Here is an 18,122-nt window from a genome sequence, read left to right as displayed (position 1 = left end):
TAACTCTCACACACAACTCTTGGCAAGGTTCTGAATATGTTTTGTTTCCCTGAGCCTAAGCACAGAAATGTGCCTCCTTAAGTAGCCACTATGTAGGTTAAAAATCCTCTTTCAGCCTTTTTCAAGGAGTGGGAGGATCACTTTCACATGAAAAGATATTTGTGATGGTTCCAACTGCATCCTGATCTACTAAAGTAGATGGTACTCAAAGTAGAATTGTGTGCAGAGATGAAAACAATTATAATAAGAAAATATTGCTATGTTGCAACTTTTAAATGGGATAACATATATGCATACAAATAGTGAGATCGTTGATGAAAGGCAACAATATCAGAGACTAACACCAGAAGTTTAAAATGTCAGCATGTTCAATTGTTCAGTTCAGGAACAAGTACATGAATAGAAAAGGTGCCAATAATAATGTTAAATTGTTACAACTGAAGGGGAAAATAAATCCCTTTATGGTAGTTTCAAGAACTGATGATGGTGCCTTAAAAGGAATGCATTGAGGCATCCAGAATGTAATCCAGCAACAGTACAAGGTGCAATTGTATGAAACCCGAAGATACTACACAAAGGCAAAATGTTTCCAGTGATGATCATCTCCAGAATACCACACTTTCGAGCAGTGACCCCTTCTCGCTTGATGGGTCAGTTTCCCTTCAGTGTCTTTCTCAAACAAGAAAACTATTTGACCTTTGACAACCAAAGAAAGAAAAAATCTGGTTCAGATATACCAGTAACATTGATACTGAAACCCTTACTAACCTAGCCCTATCAAATCTTTCCCCAATGGTACCTCAACTCAACATCAATGAGGCCATGACAATTTCAAATCCTTCATGGACTTCTTGATCAAGGAATTCACACCCATAAGTAGCAAATGCAGTAGACCAAAACTCTACTGCCCCTGGTACTCGAAATCCCTCTATGAAGAAAGGAAAAATATCAAAAAGTTGGAGAAAGACTGTTAAAGAGCACCCACCCCAATAAATCCAACAAAGCTTCATGCTGCAAGACAAAATTACAAAGGCCTCATCTTCAAATTCATGGCATCACATTTAAAATCCCTCCTTGATAGGGTCAAGAATAGACCGAAGCAGCTTTTGGGGGAATTAATCAAGTGAACAACCCTCCCTCTCATCCCCATTGAAGGCATCTAGAATTCTATCAAATAACTTTGCATAGTTTTTTGACAAAAAAAGTCAAAGACCTTAACATCTCTCTTCCGGTTTAACTTGACAACATAATCGAGGAGAAACTGCCTTGCAAGGCACAGAGTCAAGACTGATTTGCATATAGCTGGGTCTTAACTGAGGTGGCGAAGTGAGCTAAAAAATTATGATGGATTTAACCCAGATATGTGACTGAGGGTGAGTGTCTGAAATGTTTCAGCGCTCCGTCCATCATCTTCTTATGTTTGCTTTGTTTGCCCTAAGTTGGCAGGGTATGCCCAGATGTGGATCCCTTGCTTAATTTGCCACTGGATTCAAGCTAGCCTGGCTGATGAAGGGTGTTATCTAGAAACTGGTCCCAGGATGCTTCTTTCCGGTTCAGGAAAGACCTGGCTTGGCAGTTCGGACTGGACTTTTTCCATGAGGCACAGGGTAAACACTGATTTGCATATAGCTGGGTCTGAACTGAGGTGGCGAAGTGAGCTAAAGAGTTATGGTTGGTTGATTGCTTTATTTCGATATGCATATATCATAAAAGCGATACAAAAAGTTAAAACAGCATGTCGAAAAGAATATGACTGTACAATAAGTAAAAACATTAAAACACGTTAGACCATCATAAATTAGTTAAAAGAAGATTAAATTGATACGGACAGTCTTCTAAGTCTAATCAACCAGGCCCATTTTAAAAACTTGGCAACGGCACAGACAATCGGGGGGGCAGTGTCAGTTAAAAGAATCCGAAGGGCAACAGAATGCTGGCGAGTACCCAATTCTCTGCAGATAGGGCCGAGCCAGCGTGTTCTTGGTCGGCCGTAATCAGGGCATTCAAAGAGAAAATGTGGCACAGTCTCTGGTTTGTCAGGACAGAGAGCACAGTATCGTGAAGAGGGCTGGGAGTTATTCCACCTGGAGCAGAGATCAGCCAAGGGAAGCAGCCCCAGCCGAAATTTGATATACAGGGACCGATCCATGGCAATTGTTATTAGGTCCATGTATGGCTCGTAGGCAACAACATCTTTTATCATCAGAAAAGCTGCGGTGACTTTACAGTGGTGCTGATTACTGTTGCGCTTCATGCGGACCCACTCCCAGAACAGTCTTTTTAGGGTCTCCTTCGGGGGAGCGGAGTGGCTATCCCAACAAAAATCCAAGCCTAGGTCCCCTAGAAGGTGTTTGATGTTCTTCAACCATTTGATTCCGTGCCATCCGTCAGAGTGCATCACCTCAGCGAGGCCGTCAGCATAAGATTTTAGCTCCGGTACCCTCCACAGACGGGCCCAGAGCAGGAGGGGTCGAAGGCGAGCCTGGTCCCCTATTGCTTTACAGCCTGCATCCATGAGCACTGGGATAGTCGGACTACTTGATGGTATGGCAAGGAGGTCTTTGATGAATTTGTTTTCCGCCTTGCACAGTAGATCCACTTTACCCAGGCCCCATAATTCGGCTCCATACAGTGACCCAGGGACCGCACGAGCTTTGTAAATATCAAGTAGAGGGGCAACACAATGTTTAGTTGAGTTATTAAACTCTTTGAGAAGAGCCCCCCCCACCCTTTTATGGGTCAATACCATTTTGTTGATATGGGCGTTCCAGTTCATCACGTCGTTGAGTCGAATTCCCAGATAATCAAATTCTGCCACTCTTTCTAGGGGTATCGAATTCAAAATAGGGGGACGACCAAGCTTGCGGGGCGGGTGCAAAACTAAATATTTAGTCTTTTCAACATTGATGACAAGACCCCTGGAGGTGCAGAAGTCCTGGAAACGATTTAGCAATGTCTGGAGACCTTGGGGTGTTTTAGAGATGAGGAGGGTGTCATCGGCGAACAGCAAGGTTGGAATTTTTACGCCTCCCAGAGTGGGAGCGTCTGCTGGTTCGCCGAGTAGGTGGTCTACCACCCCATTAATATAGAGGGAAAATAAGGTAGGAGCCAGGACACAGCCCTGCCTTACTCCCCTCTCGACCCTGATCTTATCGGTCTTTTCCCCGTTCAACCCCCATCTAACCTGGGCATAGGTGTTATTGTGCAGTTTGATAAGGAGGTTTAATAAATACCGGGGCATCCCTAGATTGTGTAACACCCTCCAGAGTTCCTCCCTGGGAACCAGGTCAAAGGCAGTCTTTAGGTCGATGAAGGCCAAATAAAGACTGCCTTTGCCTAGCTCCACCACCTTCCAGTGTAGTAGCAGGAGCCTAAATACCTGTTCGATGGTTCCGGTACCTGAGCGGAACCCAGCTTGCATGTCGGACAGGATGTGGTTTTCATCCACCCATTGCGTAATCCTCCCCAAAATCACTTTCCCCGCCAATTTCTGGGACGAATCTATTAGGCTTATAGGCCTATAGTTCCCAGGTAGGTCCCTACTGCCCTTCTTATAAATGGGGACCACCTCAGCACCTCTCCACGAATCTGGTACCGGACCTCCAGCGACAATTGCGTTGAGGAGTGCAGAAATTATTACTCCCCACTCTTCCGAGTATGCTCGAAGGAGATCACCTGGGAGGCCATCCGGGCCAGCTGCTTTAAGTGGGACCAGAGTTTTGATTTGTTTTGTGACCTCCAAAACTGTAAAGGATTCCAGGTCTTGGATCGGACTAGAGGGTGGGGTGGCAAAGGGGTCATTTAGTGGGCCTTCAATGGCAGAATAGAGTTTTTGGAAGTGGGAGAACCAAGTTTGGGCATTGATGGTACAGGGCCTCAAAGTGTCGTCAGGACGGTTCCTAATTCCCACCAGGTCCCAGAAGCGTTTTGCGTCTTTCCCTCGACTGGCGGTCAGAAGGTCCTGCCAGAAGTTATCCTCCCACTCTATTTTGGCATTTTTTTGACAGAGTGCGTAGTGCCTCCTGGCCACCCTAGTCCTAGATGGTAATTTAGATTTTACTGCTTCAATGAGAAGTGACTTCGCCTCCCTGCACTTCTGATTGAACCAGCCCAATCTGCCTTGTGGGCTAGGTTTCCTTCTATTTGTTTTGACTGGCACTACGAAAAGATCGCCAATGACCTGGGTTATAGTGCAGAACCTCAGGGTCACCTCCGACAACCCGTCCACCTGGATGTCCAAGTTTGTTAGGGCTGAGGCAAGAAGCTGCCTAATGGCAGAGGTTTTCTCCTCAGAGAGTGCTAACTTTGCCCACTTTAGCCGCCGACCACAGTTGGCAACTACTGACAGGTCCGGGGCGGGGTTACAGGGAGTTCTAGTCACGGGACAGGACATCCACCTGTGAGACATGGTGAGAGAGAGAAGATTGTGATCACTCTCGACAGATGGTATAACCACCATGTCCTCCACCATGCTCCACAGATGAATGTCAAGGAGAAGGTAATCGATCCGTGACGTGTGCCCTGGCCTATTGTAAGTGTGGACCCCGGCTTTGTCAGACCCGGTCCTGCCATTGGCGGCCCTCAGGCCAAACTCCATGGCTATCGAATTGATCTGGAGGGCCACTTCTGACCACCTTTTAATGGGATTCAGTTCAAGAGATGGGATCCCCCACCTGGCATCGAGTTCCTCTTGATCAGATAAGATTTCAAGGTCCAGGGGCTCAAAAGTGCAGTTAAAATCGCCCCCCACCAGGGTGCAGGACCTATGAGGTGATAAGCGGAGCTGGGCTTCTAAGCAGGATATTATTGGAGATTCTCTGCCCCCCTTTGTGCCTCGGGCATAAATGTTAAAAATGTTTAAAATAACTCGGCCTTGGGAGTTTTTCAGCACTATGTTCAAGAGATCAGGGCATTTAGTGTCCCGCTCCACCACCCTGCAGTTGATTTCTGAAGCCACCCAAATTAGGAGGCCACCCGAAGGGCGGCCCCTGCCGGTTGCACTAGGGGCTGCTGGCAGAAAGTGGGTGGAGTAACCTGCCTTATGCAGGGGCACCCCGCTCCAGGTTTCCTGGAACATGCATATGGAGTATTGCTCCACCAGCGAGTTCCAGTCAGGGAGCGCTAACTTCCTCTCGAGACCCGCCACATTCCAGCTGAAAACCCTAACCGAGGGGTCCGTCACAGCTGCAATGCTACGGTTCTCGACGGGGGGCAGCGTCTCCGCAGCCCCCACAACGGGAGGATCAACCAGTAAGCCGGGAACTTCCCCGATTTCCCCTTGCTCTGGGGCATTCTTGTCGGTATCCTGGGATTGTAGTGCAGTCAAGGGGCAGCAGGTTTTTGGGGAGGGGATGGACTCAGCAACAGGGTTAAGGACCTCAAGATCATCCCCGGGAACGTCAAGGAGTCAGCAGCCCCAGAAGCCCCAGTTCTGCATTTATGATGGATTCAACCTAGATCTGTGACTGGGGGTGAGTGTCTGAAAAATTTCAGTGCTCTGTCCTTCATCTCCTTGTGCTTGCTTTATTCGCCCTAAGTTGGCAGGGTATGCCCAGACGTGGGTCCCTTGCTCACTTTGCCACTGGATTCAAGCTAGCCTGGCTGATGAAGGGTGTTACCCAGAAACCGGTCCCAGGATGCTTGTTTCTGGTCAGGGAAGACCTGGCTTGGCAGTTCTGGCTGGGCTGTTCCCATGACGCACAGGGTCAAGAATGATTTGCATATAGCTGGGTCTGAACTGAGGTGGCGAAGTGAGCTAAAGAATGATGACGGATTCAACCTAGATCTCTGACTTTGGGTGAGTGCCTGAAATGTTTCAGCACTCTGTCCATCATCTCCTTGTGTTTGCTTTGCAAGGCACTGCAGTCCTCTTTTTACTACCTATTCTAGCCTGGGTGAAACCCTCTAATCATCATTGTGAAACTATGCCGGGTTCCATCAGCAAATCCTCAGCTGAAATGCTTCTCCCCATTTGGGCAACCCTGGTTAACTTATCACTGGATCAGGGCTGCTTCCCAGAATGTCTAAAAAGGTGTCAAATTTCCCCTCCCCTAAAAAAACAAGCACTGGGCCTTGACGACTTTAACAGCCTCCCAACTGTCTTCCCACATCCAGGACACTAACCTCCTTGACTCCCTTTAATCTAAATTCTGTCAGGGCCAAAGCACTGAGAATGTAATTTTGTAGATTGTGGATGACAACCTCGGCATCCTCCAAATTGGTAACTCCTGTCTACTGGTACTCCTCGACCTCTCCACTGCGTTCACATTGTAAACCACTAGGCTCTGTTAGACACCCTGAAGCATCAAACGAGTATTCATGGATGTTCTTAAATGGTTCACCTCATATCAATTATACCGCTCCCAAATTGTAACAATTGTGAATTCTGTCTCAGATCTAGTCAGCCTGTAACAAGGGGTCCTCCAAGATTTGATTGTCTCCCTAACCTTTATCACCCTCTGTGAGAAAGTGCCATCTTTCTTGCATTGGTATGCTCCCACTTTTTTCTGAACTGCTTATGTGCTTTGACTGAGTGTGCCCTGGGATCCTGCCAACCAGGTACCCAGGACCTGTGTTCCTTCCCTACAATTGTGTTGAAACTAAAACCCAATTGGCATCTCTGGCCACCTGTCAGCCTCTAGTGAATGGTACCCTAGGTACCCAGGGCATGGTGACCAAAGAAGACCCCCGAGGGCTGCATCACTTATTGTGCCACCCTCAGGGGCTCTGTACCCTGACACCCACACACTGCCTTTGCAGGCTGAGTGCCTAAGTGCAGAACTAAACAAAGGGTTGACATGGCACACATCCCTAAGTGCCATGCCCACAGAACCCACTGCCCTGGCATACTTCAGTCACCCCTCTAGCTGGGTGCCCTATGCCAGAGGTGTGGGCACAGGTGCATGAGCCCTGTGCCCCTACAGTACCCAGGGCCGTTCCTTGGCACTGTAAGTGCAGTGATGCCATTAAGAGTATATGGTGCTGGGAGGTTGTCATTACGAACTTCCAAGCACCATAATGGTACCAAACTTCTCAGCACATTAGACCTGCACTGATGCCAGTGTGGAAGTTAATGTAAAATGAACCAGAAGGCATCTTAGAGATGCCCCCTGAAAACCTAACCTACAATTCACGTCTGGGCTCAGTGGCTGCAGAGGCTGCCACACAGCAGACATGTTTCTGGACCCATGGGTGGAGAGCCCCCCGCTCTCCTGGGCCTGCAACAATGCACACCCTGGGCGATGTACTATGTCTCCTCCCCCAGGATGGGCAGGGGGAAGCTTCAAAGGCATGCCGCCTCTGTGAGCTTCTCTAGACCATTTGCTGTACTCAGCACCTGCCCCCACTGGTTCTAACCCCCACTCTGGCGGGAAGACTGGCGGGAAACCCTACGCCAGGAAGGGGGGTGTGCCAGCCTGTGCCAACCCCATCCCTCAGGTGGTAGAGGCGAGGTGAAGCACGACCCCGGGATCCGGCCTTCTTGAAGATAGGGAGCCCTGCCCAATCACAGCTAGGCTCCTGCCCCCCTCCCACAGGCAGGAGAGGAGCAGTCTAGGGGGTGTACTCACCCCAGGATATGGACTTATTGGTCCCTGCCCTTGCCCTACCTGTAACGCACCTAAATGTAGTATTTAGGGTACCCTGAACCTTCCTTCCTCAGATCCTGATAAGTAAAGAAGAAAGAAGATCAAGAAGAAGACGACCTGCCGTGCAGCTGCTAACAACAGGACGACACCCACTGACTTGGCCCCAGCCTACCGGCCTGTCGATTCTGGAACCTGCTCCTGCTTAATCCCGGCGACTCCTGCGGACAGCAACCTTGGGACACCCGGAGGACCTGCCTGCCTTGACCCTCTTAAAGACTGGTACTCCCATATGCAGACGCTCTGCTTCAACAACCAACCCCTGGTGCCAGCCAGGAAGCTCAAGACCTGCCCACTCTGCACCCGCAGAGTCCAGCCCATGCCCGAGTGATCAAAGACCACGAGGACGTCCCCCCGGTGACTCGGACCCGAAGTCCAGTGCCCAAATACCCTCCTCGACGAACCAGACTACGCCTGCAGCCTCAGAACAAGGGACTCCTCCAACCGCGACCAGCCAAGGGTAAGATTTCCTGACACCCAAAGACACCCCTGCACCCGGTGCCCTGCTACCCCCTGTGCCTCCCTTAGGGGTACCAACCTCTTCTCCAGGATCCCAACTTACCTCTCGAAGTGGTGGTCGCACCTGAAGAATCACCGTCCCCTAATCTGCAGCCTATGTTCCCTTTTTACCTTTCCCATTGAATAACATTGAACGCCCGACAGCTCAAAGGCACCCTGCACCCAGCCGCCCGAGTGCCCCTGGCAGCGCAACCTGTGCCCTATCCTACTTCCCCATTTGCCCTGAGCAAGTGACCAGAAGCCCAGCTCCCACAGCCACGTGGCCTGCTAGCCAGCAGCCACCAACCGGAGGCCCCCTGCCCCTCATTGGATAACATTGGGCCTAACTACCTCTGCACCCGGCCGCCCCTGTGCCTCTGAGGGTGAACCAACTGTACCTACCTGACCCTGGGGGACCCCTGAGTCTATGCCCAGAACCATAACTTCCCCAGCCGAGTACTCAGCTGCCAACCAGTAACTCACTTACCAGCCGTTGGATAACATTGAATGGTTTGACTCGAAAAATCTTCTAATTGCCTACTTTTGAAAACTTAAAATATTCACATAAAATCAACCGAATTCCGAATTCTGAAGTACTCACCTGCGACCAGGAGAGAAGCCAGTACTGCATCTTGTCACCCAGTACTGAACCGCAAAAGTAATCCTAGTCGGGTTTACTAGTAACTTGAATTTCCTCCATAGGAATCCATTGTGTGCTTTTCTGTGAAATTTTTTCTTCGTGTCTACTTTTGAAAACGTGAAATATTCTTTAAAAATCATACCAAATATTGAAACGTAATTACTTACCTGTTTTAATCAGAGACCCCAGTGCTGGACCTAGTAGCCCAGTACTGGATTACAAAAGTAACAAGATCGTACTTTACCAGCAACCTGAATTTTCTCCCATTGGATAAAATTGCCAGATTTCTATTGAAAAGTTTCTAAGTGTGAACTTTTAAAATAGCTTTATATTCCTGAAATATCACTGCAATAACTAAAACGTTTTTACTAAATTGTTTTCAGCTTAGACCCCAGGACTGAATCTAGGATCCAGTCCTGGAACTACCAAAGTAATCTAAAAAGTAATCAACTGTGTTTATATAGAAAAACCCATTGAGCTCACTGCTAAATTGTGTGTAGAATAGTGTTGCCTACTGCAACCCCTGTACCTATGGTGTTTAAAAAGTTTATTGCCTTTCTGCAAAGTACTCATTTGAGACCTCTCATATTGAGAACAGTATATTTTGATACCTGTTGGTTCTAAAAAACAATTGGCCTGGAGTTCAGTCTTTGAGTGTGTGAAACCTTTTGCTGACTGAGTGTGTACAGTAAATGCTTTACACTGTCCTCTGGTACTGCCTTACTGCTCGACCAAGCTACCACTTTAGAGAGTAAGGTCACACCTGGCTTTAACCTCTGTTATACCTCTGGGGTTTGTGGACTCTATGCACACTATACCCTACTTGGGTCCAGTATATATAGAGCCACTTTCTCACAACCTCTACCTCGAATGCCTCTGCACGATCTTCAGGAACTGGGTGTCCTTTTCCACATGTATGCCGATGACACCCAAATTTACCTGAAGTTCTCTTGCCCAAAACTGTCAGTGACTTGTGACAGAAACTACCTCACAGTGTCGGAGCATAACATGTGAGGTAGATCTGGAAACTAATTGCTATTAAGACAAATCGGAGACAACGGAAGCGCTCTCTACTGCCACTACTTCCCAGGAGATGAAAATGGTGATTCCATGGAAGTAGATCCCCTTCTGAAAAAGCAGATGAGGTCAAGCAGAGGACATGTAGAAAAGGAATGGATCTTCAGCACACTATGGTTCCATATATGGATGTGACCATCCAAAAACAGTGGTACTTGGGGATAACATGGCGTAATAGCAGGCACCAGAGCTTGTTAGCAGCTTTAAAATGCAGTACAGGAAAAGATAAGAGATAATAATTTATATATAATACATGGGAGCCTGTAATTCCAGTATAAAATCATGTCTCTAATTTCCTTATTACAGCCATGTTGCGACATCTCTAGTCACCTTTAATAAATAAATGAAATACCTCCTCAGCTGTAATAAGTTATTACACTTGAGTTGACTTCTGACTTCACAAGGCCTGTTGACAGAGCTAGCAGGTCACACAGCATAATTAATGCTGCAGTTAAGTTTATACAAGCAACTGTGAACATTTTTTTCCCTTCTGATACGTTTTGTTGAAAAGAAAAGGTGACCATCAGAAAGGAGGTATTTATGAGATTGTTTTTGTCCATGCCATAGGTCATTGCAGGAAAGAGTATTTCTGATGGTTGTACACAGTATGAGGCACATACGTTTTTTACCGAACTTACATTAAACTGATTCTAATATCTTTTTGCAAAACTAGTAACTGATTTTTGGTAGGTTTAATTTGTCAGTACAGATTCTGCTTTTTTTCTTCTTGTCTACAATGAACATGAAAGAGCAAGACACCAAAGATTTACGTGGTTTTGCGAAGGGTGATGACGTGGCCATGTGCTGTAAGGAACTAAAAAATCTCTGTGTACATTCAGAGTTCCATGACCCTTTAAAGGAACTCCACTGTGGCTCACAATTTCCTTTTAATGTATGGCAGGAAGTACTTTATCACATATATTATGCTGTAAACATGCAGGTACTTTTCTTATTATATATCTCACAGGCCACCACTTAACCATTCCCATTAGGCGTGGAATGTTCTAGCCTCAACATTCAAAAGAGACATAAGAAAAGAAAACAGGGGAACAAAACATGCAAACAACCCCAAGGGAGGAGAAAAGGTACAACCAATAACCATGCGTGCGCGTATCAAGAGAGAGAGAGAGGACTATAAAGCTAGTCCGAGTCCCCGTAGTTTATATGTGTTATCAAAAGAGACTAGCTTAAATATGACCAATATTGTTAGGACTCTGATTAGATTTGTCATGGGCACCTCGTTGGTGAATTCATGAAGCCCTCACCCACCAACCTGGTTGGTGGCATGCTTCATAATCGGGCCCACCCAGTGACACCTAATGTGTCCCGGGTGTGCTGCGACGCCTGATTACAGCAGAGCTGGTATTTTACTGAGAATGCAGTGTGAGGTGTAAAGTGAAGTGTGAGTTAAAACGGCTTGGCGAGGGTCCCAGTACCCGAGGGTAAATTAAATTTTAATAACTGGGCCCCCGTCAGTGGTTAAAATAAGGCTTGGGGATGTTTAAGGGAGGCAAGTTACTACCTCCAACCAATAACCAAGCCTTACAACATAACATCTTGGAATGACTACACAAACAATAAGCATAAAAACATGTAACAAATAGGCTATGCCATTTATATCCTTGAAATATGAGTTTGGTTAGGATATAATGGGCAAGAAGCTCAGTAATAAGTCGGTTTGGCCCCTTTTTAGTTACAAGCCAGTAACCAGGAATATGAGCTTGGAAATGCATCCCTACCCTTGTTATTCTCATTTCTCATTCACCTGAATGTGATTAATATACTACCCAACCTAATTGAATTTCTGTACACAGTGCTCAGTCTCACAGATGTTGAATTTGTAATGTAGATATACCTTAATTCCGCTCTTCCATACTTATTACTATCCGTAAAACTGCACCAGTCTACATTGCTTTTGATTTTCTGAAACCCTTAGTCAGAAATTTCTTCAGTTATGCCAAGCTGTAATCATTTTGGAAAGCTTCTTGGTAATGCCACAATTGAGGATCTGCATGTATGTATGCATGTTTGTTATTTATATAGTGTAAACCTAGCCTAAAGACAGCAGAGCACTCTAATTTTCCAGGTCAAAGGCACAGTCAACATGTGATTGGATATGGAGATGGGTTCTAAGCCCAAAAATGGCCTGGTACTGGTTCATGATGTAGTGTCCTTAAAAGAGGTGTGTGTTCAGCTCTTTCCTAAAGCGGAGCTGGGTTAGAGCATCCTAAAGGACACTGAGATACAATTATAGATCCTGGCTCCATAAATGGAGAAGGCTTGTTGAATTGTTATTTTCATTTTTGCACTCCTTTGTCTCTAGTATGATGGTGTGCCAAGAACCACCAGAGATGGTGATTTTGTAATGCCAGAAAGTGCAAGTGATGACATAGCCTTGCAGTATGTTTCTTCACACAGCTAGAGTGAATGAAGATGATCTGACAGTTCAGATCCAAACCTTCAGTTTTTATATTGTAAGTAGGGACAAGTAGTATGTTCGCAAACATATCTGAAAAAAGTGAGGATGAAATACTGTCTCATTAGCTACACTTTTACCCATTCTTTTAGGCTGCCATTTTGAAGGGACAGACTATTCAGATGGTGTGATCTTCCCTTCACCAACTGGTGGATGTGAGCAGTGTCGATGTCAGGTATGTGGGATGGTGATGCAGAAGCAACGAAGTAATCACAGCAACAAGTGTTGATAAGCTTCCTACTTCCCCCATAAGTAGGACTGAAAGAGCAAGCTTCTCTCTGATGACTTGTTAACTTCAATCCATTCTTTCTTTAACCTTTCAATAAAAGCTTGCCCTCTTTTTGCTAGGAGCACATTAATAATGTAAACATTTGTTCGAGGCATATGAGCTGCAGATACTATACTTAGCATTAGATCGCCACCTGGTGTTTGGCTCGGATCATTGCATGTTGTTGTCGTCTTGGAAGAAGTCTTTGTAGTCACGAGATAGGTGACTCCTCCCTTGGACAATAGTGCGCATGGGCATCGGCTCCATCCTTAGATTGTTTTTTTCCGCCACTGGGTTCGGATGAAAGTTTTCTGCTCCGGTAGTAATAGACTTTTGAAGCACTTCGAAGCACAAAAACTTACCAAACTACTGTCGATATCGACTAACATCGTTTCAACTCCATCAGCTCGATTCCGGTCGTCGACGCGGGCCGTTGGGCCTATCCACGCCGTGAGGCCTAACCTCATCGAAAGGACGCCATTCAAAAGATGCCCCGGGTGTGGAGCAAAGTTTCCAGACAGTGACTACCACGAGGTCTGCAACCTGTGCTTACCGCCAGAACACGACGAATCCAGCTGTACAGCCTGCGCGTCCTTTCGATCCAAGAAAACCATCCGGGATCGGAGGGCCCGTCGACACGACATGCAGAGATCAGCTCCGGAACCGGTGGATATCTTCGACAAGGAGGTTCCGCTCGTTCCCGAAGAAGATTCCGATGATCTCCAGATCGTATCAGAGGCAGACAACTCAGATGACTCCATACCATCGGGTCAGCGCGTGAGTACTACTGCCCCTGCACCACACACAGTACCCAGATCGAAGGCAAAGGTCAACAATCCGCCTCCGGGGCCCAGTCGTGACTGAAAAACTACTTCGACAGCCCCGCCATCCAGCCCGGCTCAGAAGAAAGTATCTAAGCCTTCCAGTAGCTCGGTACCGAGCAAGCTGCACCTGCCGATCCCACAAGCTCCCTCGGCACCGAAACTGAAAGAAGTCTCGGCTCCAAAACCATCGACTTCTAAAAACAAGGGTACTAAGCCAGCGTTTGACGCCTCGAAGCCAACAAGACCAGCTTCCACTCCGAAGCCATTGTCTTCGGTACCGAATCCGACAAGGCCTGATTCCAATGTGCCCAAACCCTCTAAACAGTCTACGACACCGAAAACAACACATTCAGTGTCGAAAACAACACCAAAGGACATCGTAACACCTTCTGAGGCTAAAGACAAACAGCAACCTCGTCCGGAACTGAAAAAATCGGCGCCAACAAAGGTTCCACAAGGAGAAGACCTTTTACAACCAGATCCTCTGCAAAAGAAGATCTACATGGACCCAAAGTCAGGTCATGTATCCACTACACCACACAAGAAGAGGAAGGCAGATGAAACATCCACACCTGTAGTTGCTGCCAAGAAGAAGGACTCTGCCACATCCCCCATGCACCCTTCTTCTCCTACAATTCAATCTCCTTCGTCACCTGTTCCTCTTAACAATTCACCACAGATATCTCCTTCACATTCTCCTCTTTTATCCTCACACTCACCTCAGAATAATGATGAGTATAGTTTAGGTAGAGGGATAGACACAGATGAGCCTTTCCCATACCCTATAGATTATACAGACTGGTAGTACCCAAATTTACAGGATGTGCCAGATATTCCTGACCCACAGTCATACCCATCAAAACCTTCTCCAGAAGATAACATTGGTTTGGGTCACCTGTTGAACAGAGTTGGCATTTACCATGGGTTCACTATGCATTCTGATGAGGCAGAGGAAGACTTTCTCTTAGACATATTTGAACAATCGCAAAGGTCTGTTCAATTTCTTCCCATGATTAAAGGAGTCATCAAACATGCTCCTGAGATATTTAAGGACCCTGTACGTACTAGGATCTTAAACCCTAGAATTGAGAAAACATATAGGTCTGCACCTGCAGATCCAGCCTACATTAAAGGACTACTACCATTAGATTCACTAGTTGTGTCAAATGCTAAGAAAAGGGCAAACTTACAAACTTCAGGTGAGGCACCCCCACCTGACAAAGAATCCAAGGTAATAGATGCTTCAGGCAAAAGAATAGCTGCGCAAGCTAGCAACATATGGCGTATAGCTAACACACAAGCCCTCCTTTCACGATATGATAGGGCTCATTATGATCAGTTGAAGAAACTACTACAACATCTACCTGACCAATATAAGGCACAGGCAAACGACCTTATACAAGAAGGCAAGCTAATTTCTAATGCCTCAATCAAGTGCGCACTAGATGTAGCAGACACTGCATCTAGAGCTGTAAATACTAGTGTCGTACTTAGGAGACATGCGTGGCTACGCATTTCAGGTTTCAAACAGGAAGTGCAAACTACCATTTTAAATCAACCATTTAATCAAAACCAATTGTTTGGACCAGAAGTCGACACAGCACTTGAAAAGATGAAGAAGGATACAGACACTGCCAAATCTATGGGAGCTTTACAGTCCACACAAGCTAAAAGTTCCTTTTGTCGCTCCTTCTACAGAGGAGGCTCCAAACAAACTGGTGCAGACAATACTACATCCTTCAAAAAATCTAACACACAAACATCCTCTAAGGGATATTTTAGAGGAGGATATAGAGGGAATAACAGCAAGGGAAGGGGTCGGGGTAACAACAATAATTGAACCTCTTCCACCACAAAACAGTGACTTCCCTATGCTTCCCCAACAGCATTCCACTCCGGTGGGGGGCAGATTAACACAATTCCTGCCTGTCTGGAACTCCATCACAACAGACAAGTGGGTAAGACAGATTATCCAGTATGGCTACTGCCTAGAACCTACAGCAACCCCTCCACACATACCACCCCGGCAGTGTCCAATATCTACAGAACACCTTACTCTGCTCAAACAAGAAGTTCTGTCACTTCTACAAAAGGACGCTATACAAATAGTTCCTTTACAAGAACAAGGAACTCACTGTACTTTCTAATTCCTAAAAAGGACAGGACACTAATGTGAGAAGTTGGCCCGATATGCAGCGTTCGCTATTCTAGCGACCGCTACATATCGGGCCAACTTCTCACATTGGTGAGCAGCGGTTGGGATTTGAGCTTGCTGTTGTGTTACCACACGTATCCTAAGAATACCTTGTTGAAAGATCACATAAGTACTGTTAGTACATATAACTAAGCTTAGAATACTCTGAGTTCTACTGAACCAGCTGTTGCAGCTCCTCAAGGCCTAGCACACCTTGGCTGCAACTCTTAGCAAGGGAACAGTAGGTAAACACATAGTGTAGGTAGGTGCATCACTTACACCACACTAGAAACAGTATGTCGGACAAAGGAGGAAACTCTGAGTCTCCCCTTGTGTCAGTTGACCCTCCACAGGTCATCCCTTCAAGATATACTGTGCTTAGCTTCCGCGAGTTACGACAAGTATGTAACTCTAGGAAGATTAAGCAAGGGGCTAACCCCACCACCTCCTTTCTGATTGGTCTCCTAGAGACTTATGATGCCAGAAAGGCTGAGAAGCTTCTTAGCCCTTCTAATCCAGAAGGAGACATGCCTCCCCTCGAGGGAACCAGAGGTGACCCTGACCTAATCCTCCTCTCCGCCGAGAATGAGAATGTGGAGGAGGATGAGGATGAGGATCCCTCTGGGGATGAGGCAGACAAGGGACAGGTAGAAGTCGGTAGACTAACCAGGTCCAACTTAAGCAAACATGATAGTGGTACTGGGGGACCCCCAGGGCTACTGTCAGGTCAGCTTAACATTGGGAATGGACGAGTTAGGTCTCTATCAAGAGGCTCTAACAGATCCTTTCGAACCAATGGCTCTCTCAACTCTTCTCACAGAGGAATGTCTTCCCCTAAGAGGAGAGTGTATGAAGCTGAAGAAAGGGCAATCAAACTGAGGATTGAAAGGGAAGAACTTGCCCTGGCCAAAGAGAGACTTGCCCTTGCTAGAGAGCAAGAATTATGTGGGCTACAGCCCACTGGTGGCAGCAATAAACCTAGCAATAGGGAAAGGAGTTTTGATACAAAGCACCTGAATAAGATAGTGCCCCCCTTTAAAGAAGGGGATGACATCCACAAATGGATTACTGCTTTGGAGAGAGCCTGCACTGTGCAGGGTGTTCCCCAAAGTCAGTGGGCAGCTATCTTGTGGCTCTCCTTTGATGGTAAAGGTAGAGATAAGCTCCTCACCACAAGGGTGGAGGATGCTAACAATTACCAAATCTTGAAGAATGTACTGGTTGATGGGTTTGGTTTAACCACTGAACAATACAGGATGCTGTTCAGAGACACCCAGAAAACTCAGTCTCAAGATTGGACTGACTTTGTTGATTGTGCCACTAAGGCTTTTGAAGGCTGGCTACTGGGTAGTAAGGTTACTGATTTTAAAGGATTGTATAATCTGATTATGAGGGAGCAAATCTTAAATAATTGTCAGAACCAGCTATTACATCAGCACCTGGTAGACTCTGAGTTGACCTCTCCACAGGAATTGGGTAAGAGGGCAGACAAATGGGTCAGAACCAGGGTTAGGCCTAAAAACCAGGGTGGTGACCAGAAAAAGGAATCAACCAAGCCTCAAGAGAAGGGTGGGGATAAATCCACAGAGAAGACTTCCCAAGGGCCCCAAAACTCCAACAAGGGTGGTGGGTCCCAGAACACTCCTTCCGAACAGAAGAAACCTTATTGCCATACCTGTAAACAGGTGGGTCATTACAAAAGTGATGCCAGTTGCCCTAAAAATGGTAATAAGGGAAATATACCCCCAGGTAATACTCCTAAACCTCCTGTTACCACTAGTGGTAATCCCCCAGGTGGTGGGAGTGCCCCCAAGAATGTGGTGGGCATTACTTTGGGCAATCAGGAGGACTATGGCCTAGCCAGGTTCCCTGACCACACTCTTGTCTGTGAGACTGGCATGGGGTTTGCCAACTTCACTACTGGACCCCACATTTTGGGAAAGTATAGACAAGAAGTTTTATTGAATGGTCAGAAAGTTGAGGCATTCAGAGACACAGGGGCCAGCCTCACCATGGTGAGTGACCATCTGGTTCCCTCTGCTCAACTGACCCCTGGTTTTACTTATCAGGTGACAGACATTCATGGAATGAAGAGAAGGCATCCCATGGCAGTAGTCAAGCTCAGCTGGGGTAATGTCACAGGGCCCATGAGAGTGGCAGTGACAGATAACCTACCTGTAGATTGCTTACTGGGGAATGACCTGGAACTCTCAGCATGGGCTGAGGTGGAACAAGAAACTCATTCCAGAATGATAGGCCTATCCAGACAGGTTAGTGGGGCAGTAATAGCTACAGCCCCAGTCCAAGCACCATTCCTGCCTGAAAAGGTTGGAAGGGCAGTGGTAGCCACTGCTCAGGCTCAGACAGACTTTCCAGAGCAGGATAGGAGGGCTGTGACAGTCACGGCCCAAACACAGACTGAGTGCCCTCCTGAAAAGGTTGGCAAGGTTGAAATGGTCTCAGCCTCTACTCAGACAGATAGTGAGGTTGTGAAGCCTGAAA

At 46.7% G+C, this 18,122-nt stretch overlaps 1 protein-coding gene across 1 annotated transcript in view; it reads left to right on the top strand.

The window, feature by feature from the left end:
* The window catches only part of KCP (kielin cysteine rich BMP regulator), a 694,272-nt gene that overhangs the window by 429,850 nt on the left and 246,300 nt on the right, over positions 1–18,122 (top strand). The window contains exon 39 of the mRNA XM_086918865.1: positions 12,427–12,509. Coding sequence (XP_086774991.1) covers positions 12,427–12,509 — 83 coding nt within the window. The remainder of the gene's footprint in view (positions 1–12,426; positions 12,510–18,122) is intronic.

Source organism: Lissotriton vulgaris, chromosome 1_1 (genome assembly GCF_964263255.1).
Source record: "Lissotriton vulgaris chromosome 1_1, aLisVul1.2, whole genome shotgun sequence".
Classification (NCBI taxonomy): Eukaryota; Metazoa; Chordata; class Amphibia; order Caudata; family Salamandridae; genus Lissotriton; species Lissotriton vulgaris.
This window is presented reverse-complemented; position numbering and strand designations above follow the sequence as displayed.